Below are 15,169 nucleotides of genomic sequence, written 5' to 3'. Positions count from 1 at the left end.
TAGAAAAAAAATTGGGATAGATAGTATGACCCCTTGATGGATTTGTAAGTGGCTGGCAAACCCTACTCAATGAGTAGTCCTTAGACGGTACTACGTCTACATACAGTAGAGGGAAGTAAGCAGTGAGGTACCACAAGGCTCCGTCTTAGGCCCAGGACTCTTCAGTATCTTCATAAATGACTCAGTGATGGAAGGGGAACTCATGAAAGGAGTTCAATTCTAGGTAGAGGCAGATATTTCTCTCTCGGCACACGATCAGAATATACCTGCTGCAAACTCTGCATTGGCGACAGGAAGGGCATCTGGCCAGTAAACACTCAACTGCGTTCAGATGCCCTGACTCCACCCTGCAAGGGATTACGGCGGGGTCATCAAACTAAGATGGCAGGAATACCCAATGCTCTGGAAGGGAGGTTTAAGAACACGGCACCTCCCACACTAACCGAGATTTACCTGACTCAGCTGCACCCATGTTGCTCAGATGCTCCTCGGTCGATCTTCAGGGTTTCTAACGGGAAGAGCAAACCCAGCAGGAATGAGTGAGTGCTTTCAGAATCCTCTTCTGGCAGGAAGGAAGTCACAGGAGCGAAGCTGAAGGTGCACGTGAAAAGAAAGGGGAGGAGATGTGAGGCTGGGCTGTTTTCTGGATTCTTCCTGTTGTGTTTTTGAAGACCTCAATTTTGCAAACAGAAATGCCAGTACTTCGTTATGACCACAACTGAGTACAATGCTTCTGGCGTTAAGTGAGACATTCGCTAACTGCATTTTAACCCCATTTTAGGGCCTTTCTGGCCACAGCTGTTAAGTGAACCCCACAGTGGATATGTTAGTCCCCCAGTTGTTAAGTGGACTTTGCTTGTCCAAAGGTCGTAAGAGAGGATCGCGTGACCCAGGGATGTAAGTATGAACCCATCGTCAAGCATCTGAATTTTGATCCCAGGATGATGGGAAGGCTACAACAGTCATACACGTGAAAAACAGTCCTCAGTCAATTTTTCCAGGGCCTTTGTAATTCTGGACGGTCGCTGAACGAACGGTCGTAATTCGAGGACTGCCTGTAATGATGGGAATGGCACGCGCTTTAATAATTTGATGTGTTTTTCCCTGGCTTGAATGTATTTTTAACGTGGAAAAGGTTCCCTATGTATTTTTTTAAGCTAAATCATTCATCCAGCAGGATTTCCTTGTAATAAATATAGCTCTGATCTTAACTTGCTTTAAAGATGAAACGCAGCCCATTGCGTGGTGGCTTAGAGGTGTGGACCTTACTTTACTTTACTTTTATTTAATTTATAAACCGCACCCTCTCCCCGAAGGGACTCGGGGCGGTGTACAGTCATTATAAAAACACAATATAAATACATATAGATACATATAGATAGAGGAGGCGACATACAAACTGTACAAAATAATTAAAATTAGAAGCAACATTAAAATCTACCCCTAAAAATCTGCCCCAGAATTAAAATAACTGCCAGGAGGATAAGGATGGGACTATAAATGGGCTAGGCCAGCTAATTGGAACAGGTGGGTCTTGAGTTTATTACGGAAGGAGCGGAGGTCAGTAGTGGTTCTGATATCGGGGGGGACGTCATTCCAGAGGGTTGGGCCCATCACAGAGAAGGCTCTACTCCTAGGCGCCGCCCGTTGGCATTGCTTGGTGGACGGCACCCGGAGGAGTCCCTCCCTGTGAGAGCGAATTGGTCGCAGGGATGTATGGGGTAGGATGCGATCCCGCAGGTAACTAGGTCCTGTGCCATGGAGTGCTTTAAAGATGGTAATCAACACCTTGAAACGCACCTGAAAAACCACAGGTAGCCAGTGCAGCTCGCGCAGGAGAGGTGTTATGTGGGAGTATCTACTACTCCCCATGATAGCCCGCGCGGCCGCATTCTGGACCAGCTGTAGTCTTCGGGTGCATCTCAAGGGGAGCTCCATGTAGAGGGCGTTGCAATAGTCCAGATGGGACGTCACCAGCGCATGAGTGACTGTGCAAAGGGCGTCCCGGTCCAATAGGGGGCGCAATTGGCGCACCAAGCATACCTGGTGGAACGACCCCCTCGCCACGGCTGCCACATGGTCATCCATCGACAGCCGGGCATCCAGGAGGACGCCCAAATTGCGTGCCTGCTCCATGGGGGCCAGTTGCTCGCCCCCAATGGCCAGCGATGGAGTCCACTGGTTGAACCGGGGTGCCGGTAGCCACAGCCACTCCGTCTTGGAGGGGTTGAGCCTGAGTCTGTTGTCCCCCATCCAGACCCGAACGGCTTCCAGACACCGGGATATCATTTCGACGGCCTCGTTGGGGTGGTTTGGGGTGGAGATGCACAGCTGCGTATCATCAGCGTACAGATGGTATCCGACCCCAAAACCACGGATGATTTCACCCAGCGGCTTCATATATGTGTTGAACAGGAGGGGCGAGAGGACCGACCCCTGCGGCACCCCCAAGTGAGAGGCCTCAGGGTCGACCTCTGCTCCCCTGCCAACACGCATTGCGTCTGGTCGGAGAGGTAGGAGCAGAACCACCGCAGAACGGTGCCCCCCACCCCCACCCCCTCCAGCCGGCACAATAGGATACCATGGTCGATGGTATCAAAAGCCGCTGATAGATCTAATAGGACCAGGATAGAGGAACAACCCCTATCTCTGGCCCTCCAGAGAACATCCACCAACGCGACCAAGGCCGTCTCCGTGCTGTGACCGGGCCGGAAGCCGGACTGGCGCAGGTCTAGATAATCGATTTCCTCCAGGTGACGTGGGAACTGTTGTGCCACCACATTCTCTACAACCTTCGCTAAAAAGGGAAGGTTGGAGACGGGACGATAATTAGCTAGCTCCGTCGGGTCCAGAGAAGGCTTCTTGAGTAAGGGCCTCACCACCGCCTCTTTCAAAGCAGCCGGTAAGGACCCCTCACCCAATGAAGCGTTCACTAGACCCAGGAGCCAGCCTCGTGTAACCTCCCAGGATGCCAGTACAAGCCAGGAGGGACACGGGTCCAATAAACATGTAGTGGCTCGCAGTCGCCCACGCAATCTGTCCATATCCTCGGGGGCAACAGAGTCAAACTCCTCCCAGAGTGGTCCCTCAAGACTCGCCTCCGACGTCCCCCCTAGCCCACTGAAGGGGACCCATTCACTCCGGATTTGAGCGATTTTGTCCTGCAGAAATTCCCCAAATTCCTCTGCTCTACCCTGCAAGGGGGCTTCCCGCGGCCTCTGTACTAGGAGGGAGCGGGTCACCCGAAACAGGGTGGCAGGGCGGTTGTCTGCGGACGCAATAAGAGCGGCACAATGTCGACGTTTGGTCACTCTTAATGCCACAAGGTAGGTCCGTAAATAGACTCTTACCTGTGTTCGGTCAGCTTCGGAGCGTGAGGACCTCCACCTGCTCTCTAGGCGTCTCTTGTGGCGTTTCATCACCCTTAGCTCCTCGGTAAACCAAGGGGTCAGGGTAGTTCGTTGCCGCAGGAGAGGCCGCAAAGGCGCAACCCGGTCCAAGGCCCCGGCAGCTGCACTATTTTATGCGGTCACCAGGTCCTCCATCCGGGAGCGGGTCAGGGCTACAGGAAGTGGCCCAAGCTCCGTCTGGAACCTATCCGGTTCCATCAGGCGCCTGGGGCGGAACCATCTGGGACAATCTGGTTCCGCCTCCCCGCGGTGAGGGGTAGCGCCAGGGAAGTCGAGCCCGAGAGATGAGTGATCTGACCATGACAGGGGTGTAATAACCAAATCCCCTATTCCCAGATCACTCGTCCACTGTCCAGAGACGAAAACAAGGTCCAGCGTGCGGCCACCCTCGTGGGTGGGGCCCTGAATTAGTTGGGTCAGGTCCATGACTGTCATGGAAGCCATGAACTCCTGAGCCACCTCGGATGCGTCACCCGTCGATGGCAGGTTGAAATCCCCCATAACCAAAAGTTTGGGGGTCTCAACCGTCGTCTCTGCGATCAGCTCGAGGAGCTCGGGCAGGGCCGCTGATGCATAGCGAGGAGCCAAGTATACAATCAGTAAGCCCAACTGTCTCCCTGGGCCCCATTTCACGCCAAGGGACTCACACCCGGATATCTGTGGCACAGTAAACTCCCTCGGTTCCAGACTCTCCTGTATAATTACCGCCCCACCACCACCCTTACCCAGGGCCCGTGGCTGATGAAATGCATGGTAGCCCGTTGGGCACATTTCCACGAGGGGTAAACCACCCTCGTGGCCCAGCCAGGTCTCCGTTATCCCTGCAAGGTCCAGCTCCCCATCCGAGATCAGATCATTAACGAGGGGGGCCTTATTGGCAACGGACCTTGCATTGCATAACATCAGCCTCAGGCCCTGGCTCTGTAGGTCCTGGCCACCTAGACTGCGGGGGTTGGTGCAAGTGACCGGGCGTGTCCAACAGCCACGGTCTCCCAACCGACTACAAGATTTTCTTCCATCCTCGCACCCACCCCTCCCCACGACCGTTGGAATAGAACAACCCACTACTGGAATATCATTCTCCCTCCCCTCCCCCACTCCGCTCACTCCCCTCCCGACCACACCTGTTCGCCTGGCACTGATCCCCCTCCTGGCCTGATTAACCCTCCCCCCCACCCTGGAGCCCAAAAAACAGATAAAAAACATTTTATTAAAAAACCCCTGAGTCTCCGCTTCCTCCACCTCTCTGGGTTAATGAACCCGTCATCAAGGTGGGCCCTTGAGAGGGCAGAGGGCCATACCTGCGAGAGGGGGGACTCCCGCAGTAGGAGCAGATCTGACCTCAAATATATGATGGATAAAAGCTACAACAGGGCCAGGGTGCTGGCGATGTTAAGTGAATCAACAAGCCAGGATTCCATACGAAGGGGACAGCAGTGCCAATAGTCACATCCTAGGTGGAAAGGATGGTGAGCTGGTCAGGTGGTCGGATGATAAGTGGATGGAGACCAGGAGGCAGTCCATGGTGGGCGGTGAAAGGCAAATAGTCCATGGTAAATAATTGATGGTAAGCGGAGGAGGTAGATGAATAGTAGGACAGTAGGGGTGAAAGATGGTAGGGGGGTAATCTAGCAGGTACGCACCAACAGTCAGCTGGAAGCAGATGTAGATAGCCAGATACCAAGCAAGGGCAGATAATCGCAGATGGTCAGCGAGGGGCGAGTGGGCACAACCATGGCAGGCAGCTGGCAGGAGGCCGATGGATCCTCTGCCAAACCTGGCGTTAAGCCTCCTGCCAGTCTCCAGGGCGAGCCCCGCCCTGCCCCCGGTGCCACAGGTCTCCCTCCTTCTGCCAAGGCTCCGGCGCGAACCTCCAGCGTCTAGTCCTCGTCGTGGCCTGCCTCCCCATGCTCGGCGACCCCCAGCCGCTGCTTCAGGCCCGAGCGCCGCTCCGGCCAGCCTACGGCCCTCCCGCAGACCTTCCATCGGCCTCCGGAACCTCAAGCCTTGCTCAGCCCCCGCATGGCCCTCAAACGGCCATCACCAGGCCTCCCGTTAGATCGTACTCACAGCGGCTGAGAATTTGAGATTCGGCGTCTCCAATCACCATCGCCGCTGTCGTCGCCGCTCGGGTCGCCGGATCGAGTGCCATCACCGCTCGGGTCGCTTGGGATGTCTCCGCCCCCCCCCTTTGTCGTTCCTCCGCCGCCGCCACCAGCCTCCAACTGCAGCTCCAGCTCCAGCCGGCACCTTCTCCTTCCCCCCCCTGGCTGTCCGACCACCCTGGAGGACCAATTTAGGTCCTAGGAAAAGCCAGGGTGGTCGTTAATCTGATTCCCGACCCTCAAGGTGGAAAAGAGGGCCGGCAGCATCCCTGCCCCTGTCAGAGAGCCCCCGTAAACATACGGAGCTCAAAAGCCAGCCGCCATTTCCCCGGAAGCTCCTCCTCCTTCACCTCTTGCCTCACAATCAGGAGGCTGTGAGTTCAATGCTAGGTAGAAGCAGATCTTTCTCTCTCTGAACGGGTTGAGAATATATCTGCTGAATATAACTCTGCATTGGTGCCAGGAAAGGCACCCGGCCACTAAACACACAGCTCTGTTCAATTGCCCAGACTCCACCCCAAAAGGGATTATGGGGCAGGGAAAATCCTGTATTCTGGTGGTCAGATTCCCTTTGCCCCTAGGAGCCCCTTCCTTCTGCCCCCTCCCCTCCCCAAGGTTGCCAAGGGAAACCGCCCCTCCCCATTTCAGGCCAACGTAGCCTGAAATGGCTGGAGGTGCTTTCCATAGACCAGGGGTGTCAAACTGGATTTCTTTGAGGAAAAGCATTGAAGTTCTCCTTCGTGGGCTGGTGAGGGAGTGGGATGGGCAGGACATTCCCTCCTCCAGTACCCTGCCAGCCACAACTGGGCGTGGGGGTCTGTGTGCAGCCCCCTGGGCCTCATTTTCCCCCCTCTATGGCCTCCTGCAGCACTCTGTCAGCCTAAAATGGGTTGCATGGCGATCTTTAGGCTCATTTTCCAGCTGTTTTCCTCCCCGTTTTCTGCTTATTTGGGGAGCATTTTTCACCATGTTGTCAGTCATTTTTTTGTCCCACTTTCTGCCCATTTTCCACTGGTTTTTGGCCCGTTTTCGACTGGCGGAGTGCTGCAGGAGGCCATCGGTGGGGGGAGAAAGCGCAGGGGCCATTTTAGCCACCAGAGGCACCAACAGATATTTCCAGGCCGGCCCTGCAGGCTGGATTTAAGCACCCTGCGGGCCTTTGCGGGTTTGCCTTCCCGCAAAGAGTGGGCTACTCATAATGAAGACAAACACACATGCATTTCCTCCAGGTGAGAGTCAGCCCCGAGCGTGATCTGAACACCCCTTTTATTAAGAGGGTATAAGGAAATAAAAGCATTCTGATATATCATTGGTTAAATACAGCATTTGGCCTAATATGGTTATATTTAGCTCTACCTGCTTAAGCGGTGTTTTCAATATGAGTATCTTAACGGCTTTAACCACGTGTTTCCTATGCTGCTGGTAACTGCTTCAGTTTGGAAAGTCCCTGTTCTATGCATAGCTTTGCAAGCGGTTACTTTGCTAACACAGCTTTCTAAATGGGCCCTCCCAGTGGGCATCCAGCTCAACCCGCGTTCAATACTCAATTTATTTCAGTCCCAAATTCCATATATGTGTTCCAATCAGGAAAACTGATCTGCACATATACCATGGCGACCTCGTTCCCACAGGCCTTGAGTTTAACAAGACTGCCGTGGAGACGGCCAAGTTGCCTGACGGGAGGAGAGGAGCTTGAAGAGAGAAGATCTGCACAGCCACTTTCCTTCACCCCCTCAGCGCAGAGCAGCCTCTCATCCCTACAGACCCTCAGTGGGGGAAATACAGTGATTTGGACTGTAGTAGACCTGTTCTCCAAACAGGCACACCTTATACCCTGCAGCGGACTACCCTCAGGTCACATGCTGGCTAAACTGTTCGTGAAGCACATCTACCGACTATATGGAGTACCTCGAAGAATTATCTCAGACAGAGACGTCCAGTTCACGGCTAAGTTCTGGAGGGAGTTCCTGCGGTCCATTGAGTAATCTCAGGGTCTTAGTTCAGCTTTTCATCCGAGCACCAATGGGGCAGCAGAGAGACTGAATGCCATGGTGGAGCAGTACCTGAGGTGTTACGTGAACTAGCAGCAGTCCAATTGGGCAGACCTTTTATCTTTTGCTGAGGTTGTGTACAACAGTGACATGCGGTGAAGTTTATGACTGGTGAGGCACTGACACAGTGCTGGGTTTCAAATATTTTTAGACTTGTGGACTTCAACTCCCAGTATTCCACAGCCAGGCATGCTCAGTTCCAATTTAAAGCGACAGCATTTGTTTTTCTCCTTTGCTCCTTCTTTCTTTTTCTTTTTCTTCTCCTTCCCCTCCTTCCTCCCTCTCTCCCTTCCTCCCCCTCTCTCAAACACACACACACACACACAGAGAGAGAAGTTGGATTGGACTATCTCTCCTACCCCTTCCCTCTCTCACTCACTCTCAAACAAACCCCCCCACACACAAAAGTTGGATTGGATATCTTTTCCAGTGGCTTGAAAGCAGCTCCTCTGCCATCCCCCCCCCCCCATTCCCCTGCTGCTTTTCCCAAACACCTCCACCATTGCAAATGCAGCCTGCTGTCTGGATGGGAAATGCCTGGAACACAATAAAGCCCATCCACCACCTCCTGCTGGCAGGCTGGGGTGAGAGGAGAGGCAGAGAAGCCAGAGGGGAGCCCAGCCGAGCCTTCCAAAAGAAAGAGGCTGGGGGGAAGTGTGTGTACTACAGCATGGCTCTTTGCCTGGCTTCCTGCCTCCTCCTGTGGTCTCCTCAGTGCTCCCTTGTGCTCTCCCTCCCCAAGTGTAGTTTGATTGCAGGTGGAGCCACGTTGCCTTTTCAAACTTGTAACCAGTGAAGCTGGGCTAGATTTTTATATAGTTTTATCCAGCTGTGTATGTGAGAGAGAGAAATGAATGGGGGCCTGGGGAGGAAGTCACTACACTTGGGGAGGGAGAGCACCAGTGAGGTTAAGCAGAGTCATCCACGGTGAGGCAGCAACTAGCTCAGCTTTTTCCTTTTACTTTTTTTTTTCATGATGAGAGTGGTGAGGCTGTGCCTCACCTGCCTCACCTGACTGCACGTCACTGGTGTACAATAATGCTGTCTATAGTAGCACAGGACTCACGCCATTCAAAATAGTGAGTGTTATGGACTTCGTCCCAATGCCTGAGTATCCAAGGGACCCCCCCTCCTCAGTCAGCTTGACTGAAAGCGACCTGGGAAAATGTCAAAAAAGCACTGGCTAAAGCGGCACAAACCTATAAGAAACAGGCAGATAAACACCGGGCTCCACAACGGCCCTTCCGGGTGGGAGAGAAGGTTTACCTCTCCACAAAATATTTAAGATTAAAACTCCCTAGCAAGAAACTGGGGCCAAGGTTTGTGGGACAATTCCCTATAATAAAGATCATCAACCCAGTCACAGTGCAATTGAATGTCAGGCCTGTAGTTATGTTCCTTTTAGGATCTTTGGCCTGCCACACTTTTTTACAATTCCCTATTTGTTTCATTAGTGTAGTAGTTGGGAGGGGGGGATAGAAAGGAGTAGGATTGTGGAATGTATTGTTATGGTTCTTCTTAGAAGCTCAAGGTCATCTTTTGTCTCCGCACGTCGACACCTGGCCGGAAGAAGAGGGGTGTACATGCCAGCGTGGAAGATGAAGATTGGACCATGTGATGAATTATGGGGTGTGGGGATAGATGATGAACTTTCAAGTGGGTGAACCCACAGGTTGTACATTAAAGTTGAAATTTCCCAGCATAATGCCAACATGTCTGTCTTATTAAATTGGAGTTTTAAGGATAACTTTGCTTTGAACAATGATTTAATTCTGCATGATATTTGGAACGCTGACATTATTTCAACTCTTGACATTGAAACTGCCTCGATTGTTGGGGAAGATACACCGAGCATTCCATAGCAGCTTAAGACCCGTGATCAGATCCACTCTGAGACAATTACCCTGGGAGCCCCCGGGCCCTGTGGTCATAGGGGACCAAACCCATTAAGAGGTTAGAGTCCTTGATTCGAGGTGGCACAGGAGACAACTCCAATACTTAATCAAGTGGAAGGACTACCCCTTATCAGAGACATCTTGGGTAAAAAGTAGGAATATCCAGGTTGATCGCCTTATAGCAAAATTACATGCAGAAAATCCAGGCAAGCCAAGAGGAGGGACGCATCTCTAAATTATATACCTGCACTCAAATTTATATTTATTATTTATTTATTTATTATTTTGACTTCTTAGTCGCCCCCTCTCCCCCAAGGGACTCGGGGCGACGTACACTGTCACAACAATACAATACAATATGGAGGAGGTGGAACAATAAATAAATAAATATAATACTTTAAAACAATTAAAACCCCAATGATAGTTAAAATTTAAAAATTAAAATTAACAATTAAAAATGCCCAAGAGGTGGAGAAGCTCTAAATTAAGCCAGGCCGGGTAGTCGGAACAGGTGGGTCTTAAGTTTCATGCGGAAGGAGCGGAGGTCAGTTGTTGTCCTAATGTCTGGGGGGAGGTCATTCCAAAGGGTAGGGCCCATCACAGAGAAGGCCCTACTCCTGGGCGCCGCCCTCTGACACTCTCTGGAGAACGGAACCCGGAGAAGTCCCTCTCTGTGCGAGCGAATAGGTCGCAGGGATGTGTGGGGCAGAACGCGATCCCGCAGGTAACTAGGCCCTGTGCCATGGAGCGCTTTAAAGATGGTAACTAACACCTTGAAGCGCACCCGGTAGGCTACAGGAAGCCAGTGCAGCTCGCGCAGGAGAGGTGTTATATGGGAGAACCTCGTTCTCCCCATAATTACCCGCGCGGCCGCATTCTGGACCAACTGCAATCTCTGGGCGCACCTCAAGGGGAGCCCCATGTAGAGAGCATTGCAGTAGTCCAGGCGGGACGTCACCAGCACATGCGTGACTGTGCGCAGGGCATCCCGGTCCAAAAGGGGTCGCAATTGGCGCACCAGGCGAACCTGGTGGAACGCCCCCCTCGCCATGGCTGCCACATGGTCATCCATAGCCAGCCGGACATCTAGGAGGACGCCCAAATTGCGCGCCCGTTCCACCGGGGCTAATTGCTCGTCCCCGATGGCCAGAGATGGAATATACTGGTTGAACCGGGAAGCCGGAAGCCACAGCCACTCTGTCTTGGAGGGGTTGAGCTTGAGCCTGTTGTCCCCCATCCAGACCCGCACGGCTTCCAGACACCGGGACATCACTTCGACGGCCTCGTTGGCATGGTTTGGGGTGGAAATGTACAGCTGTGTGTCGTCAGCGTACAGATGGTATCCCACCTTAAAACCACGGATGATCTCGCCCAGCGGCTTCATATATGTGTTGAACAGGAGAGGCGAGAGGACCGACCCCTGCGGGACCCCACAAGTGAGGGGCCTCGGGGTCGACCTCTGCTCCCCTGCCAGCACGCATTGCGTCCGGCCAGAGAGGTAGGAGCAGAACCACCGCAGCACGGTGCCTCCTACCCCTAACCCCTCCAGACGGCGCAATAGGATACTATGGTCGATGGTATCGAAAGCCGCCGAGAGGTCTAATAGGACAAGGACAGAGGAACAACCCCTATCCTTTGCCCTCCAGAGATCATCCACCAATGCGACCAAGGCCGTCTCCGTGCTGTGTCCGGGTCGGAAGCCGGACTGACTTGTTTTTGTTTCACACAGGTTGCTTTCAGAAAGTGAGGGGAGCCGAATGTCAACTTGTAAAGCATTTCCATGACTATTATCAAGTTGACATAGAAAAGGGAGGAGAATTCCATGCATACCTTCGAACAGAGTCGGACATCATATTTCTGCAGCCCACGTGTGGGGTGCAAAGTTCACAGCCTGCTGCAGCATCTCATCACTGCATATGATTTATGACACAGACTGAGCGGAGGGGAGAGACAGGGGTAAAGTTCAAACACCATTAACTAAATCAGATTTGGACATGCCAAAATGTTGATCCTAATAAAAGACTGGATTTCTTTTGAACTTTGTCTCGAGGCTCGTAAATTAATTAGGGCATATTTTGGAAACTTCACACTGGGGAGCCATCGGTGCCCCAGAGCACTGGGGGCCCCAATCTTTCTGGCTCCGCGGACTTCCCCGGCCCAGTTCCAGTGGTGGGCTGCAGGTGGTACATCCCGGTACGAGCGTACCGGGGCCTGCCCGGAGTACCGGATACTGTTCTGGTACGGTGCTTCAGAGGCCCGCCTGAGCTCCTTACTGTGTTTTAAAGCTTTCAGCGCTTCCGCACAGGACGCATACAGTGCCTGCCCAATGCTCCGCAAAGCAGCTGGAGCTTCGCGGAGGCTTGCAAAAGTGTCATTTGCAGCTACAACCCATGTGCGAGTTGCACGCGTCCATGTGGGTGACGCCGGGTCCTAACTTGAGAACTGCCAGAATTTAGGGAAGGAAGAGCAAGGATTGGCTAAGGAATGGAGCTGCCGATATGAAAATGGGGTCCGGAACACCGAGGGGGAGGGAGGGTCCTTCGTCTATCCAGGTTCCCCTCCCACACACACACACACAAACAGAAACCCACAGTCACTTCTCTCCCTGGAGAAGAAATCTGGCAATGAAACTGGGATATTATGGGCTGGGAAATCAGACACAGATTAACAGAGTCGGATGGGATCTTGTAGGTCCGGGTTGGAGAGCCTATGGCATGCGGAGCCATTTGTCAGGGCACGTGAGGCGTTGCCCTGTCAGCTGGCCAGCGCGCGCATTAGCTCAACCATTTTTAAGCCATTTTCCACCCTCCTCTGGCTCCAGAGGCTTTATAGGAGCCTGGGGAGGGCGAAAACAGCCCCCTGCCCCCCCCCTGGAGGCCCTCTGGAGGCTTCGGGAGCTTCCCTGAAGCCTCCGGAGTGAAAATAAACCGGCCCTACGGGCAAACCGGAAGTTCAGGAACGAACTTCCTGTTTGCTTGTAGGGCTGATTTCAGCTCTCCAGAGCCTTCAGGGGCCTTTCTGGAGGCTTCCCTGAAGGCTCCAGAGGACTAAAAACGGCCCTATGAGCAAACCAGAAGTCCATTTCTGAACTTCTGGTTTGCCCGCAGGGTTGGTTTTTTGTACTCCGGAGGCTTCAGGGAAGCTCCCGAAGCCTCCAGAGGGCCTCCAGAGGAGCGTGGGAGGCTGTTTTCGCCCTCTCCAGGCTCCTATTAAGCCTCTGGAGCCAGAGGAGGGCGAAAAAAGCATGCAGAAATGGGGGGGGGTTCGTGCCTGTCATGCGCACATGTGTGCTGGGGGGGTGTCGCACATTGCATTATGGGTGCGACATGCCCGTGTACGACCCCTCCCCCCCGGTGCTCCCCCCGCTTATGGCACGCGAGCCAAAAAAGGTTCGCCATTGCTGTTGTAGGTCATCTAGTCCAACCCTCCCCCCAAGCAGACCCAACATCATTTCTGACAGACGGCAGCCACAAACACATTGGGAAATAAGTCAGATCTTTTCCTCCAATGCCAAAAATAAAAATAAGCATCCTGTTTTGGGATATTTAAGCATTGGGCGGGCAAGCATATTAGTATAAATACAGGTGAAACTCAAAAAATTAGAATATCCCGCAAAAGTTCATTTATTCTAGTAATGCAACTTAAAAGGTGAAAATAATATATGAGATAAGACTCATTACATGCAAAGCAAGATAGTTCAAGCCGTGATGTGTCATAATTGTGATGATTATGGCTTACAGCTCATGGAAACCCCAAATCCACAATCTCAGAAAATTAGAATATTACATGCAATCAATAAAACAAGGATTGTACATAGAACAATATCGGACCTCTGAAAAGTATAAGCATGCATATGTACTCAGTACTTGGTTTGGGCCCCTTTTGCAGCAATTACTGCCTCAATGCTGCATGGCATGGAAGCTATCAGCCTGTGGCACTGCTGAGGTGTTATGGAAGACCAGGATGCTTCAATAGCGGCCTTCAGCTCTTCTGCAATTTTCGGTCTCATGTCTCTCATCTTTCTCTTGGCAATGCCCCATGGATTCTCTATGGGGTTCAGGTCAGGCGAGTTTGCTGGCCGATCAAGCACAGTAATCCCACACTCATTGAACCAGGTTTTGGTGCTTTTGGCCGTGTGGGCAGGTGCCAAGTCCTGCTGGAAAATGAAGTCAGCATCCCCATAAATCTCGTCTGCGGAAGGAAGCATGAAGTGCTCCAAAATCTCCTGATAGACGGCTGCGTTGACCCTGGACTTAATGAAGCACAGTGGACCAACACCAGCAGATGACACGGCTCCCCAAATCAACACAGGCTGTGGAAACTTCACACCGGACTTCAAGCATCTTGCAGTGTGTGCCTCTCCATTCTTCCTCCATACTCTGGGTTTTTAGTTTCCAAATGAGATGCAAAAGTTGCTCTCATCAGAAAAGTGGACTTTGGACCACTGAGCAACAGACCCGGTCTGTTTTTCTTTAGCCCAGGTAAGACGCTTCTGACGTTGTTTGTTGTTCAGGAGCGGCTTGACAAGAGGAATGCGACATTTGAAGCCCATGTCCAGGATCCGTCTGTGTGTGGCGGCTCTCGATGCACTGACTCCAGCCTCAGTCCATTCCTTGTGAAAGTCCCCAACACTTTTGAATGGCCTTTTCCTGACAACCCTTTCCAGGCTGTGGTCATCCCTGCTACTTGTGCACCTTTTTCTTCCACACTTTTCCCTTCCACATAACTTTCTATTAATGTGCTTTGATACAGCACTTTGGGAACATCCAACTTCTTTGGATGGATGGCAACCGACTAAAACTCAACCCTTCCAAGACGGAGTGGCTGTGGCTTCCGGCCCCCCGGTTCAACCAGGTGTTTCCATCTCTGGCCATTGGGGGCGTGCAACTAGCCCCCATGGAACAGGTGCACAATTTGGGCGTCCTCCTAGATGCCCGGCTGTCCATGGATGACCATGTAACAGCCGTGGCAAGGGGGGCGTTCCATCAGGTCCGCCTGATGCGCCAATTGCACCCCTTATTGGACCGGGATGCCCTACGCACAGTCACCCATGCGCTAGTGACGTCTCGCCTGGACTACTGCAATGCTCTCTACATGGGGCTTCCCTTGAGATGCACTCGGAGACTGCAGTTGGTCCAGAACGCGGCCGCGCGGGTGATTATGGGGAGGACTAGATACTCCCCTGTAACACCTCTCCTGCGCGAGCTGCACTGGCTTCCTGTGGTCTACCGAGTGCGTTTCAAGGTTTTGATTATGATCTTTAAAGCGCTTCATGGCACAGGACCTAGTTACATGCAGGATCGCATCCTGCCCCACACATCCCTACGACCAATTCGCTCACACAGAGAGGGACTTCTCCGGGTGCCGTCCGCCAAACAGTGTCGGGGGGCGACACCCAGGAGCAGAGCCTTCTCTGTGATGGGCCCAGCCCTGTGGAATGACCTCCCCCGTGACATCAGGATTACGTCCGATCTCCGCTCCTTCCGTGTACAGTTGAAGACCCACCTCTTTCAATTATCTGGCCTGGCTCAACCGTAAAATTTTTTCGTATTCCTCCTGACTGTCTTTGTAAATTTTAAATTTTTATTATTTTTATTTTTATTGTATATGGGGTTTTTATTATTGGGGTATGTTAATGATTTTAATTGTCTAAATGTTGTAATTTATTACCTCCTCCGTGCATGTTTGTCTTTGTATATATGTATGTT

The 15,169-nt window shown here is 52.3% G+C and overlaps 1 protein-coding gene across 3 annotated transcripts in view; it reads right to left on the bottom strand.

Annotated features, from left to right (window-relative positions):
- LOC309400384 (GTPase IMAP family member 9-like) overlaps window positions 1-15,169 on the bottom strand; it is a 33,281-nt gene that overhangs the window by 16,990 nt on the left and 1,122 nt on the right. The window contains exons 1-2 of one of the 3 annotated variants that reach the window (XM_081968834.1): window positions 11,292-11,395; window positions 454-591 (exon numbers count right to left, since the gene is read on the bottom strand). In XM_081968834.1, coding sequence (XP_081824960.1) covers window positions 454-472 — 19 coding nt within the window. In that variant the 5' untranslated portion in view covers window positions 473-591; window positions 11,292-11,395. Of the gene's footprint in view, window positions 1-453; window positions 592-7,423; window positions 7,606-11,291; window positions 11,396-15,169 lie in introns of those variants that run through there. The other 2 variants (XM_081968833.1, XM_081968832.1) reach the window with 2 other exon arrangements.

This window comes from Natrix helvetica (assembly GCF_964273705.1).
Source record: "Natrix helvetica genome assembly, chromosome: W".
In the NCBI taxonomy this organism is placed as follows: Eukaryota; Metazoa; Chordata; class Lepidosauria; order Squamata; family Natricidae; genus Natrix; species Natrix helvetica.
Note: the sequence above shows the minus strand (reverse complement) of the source record. Positions and strands in the feature narration are given on the sequence as shown.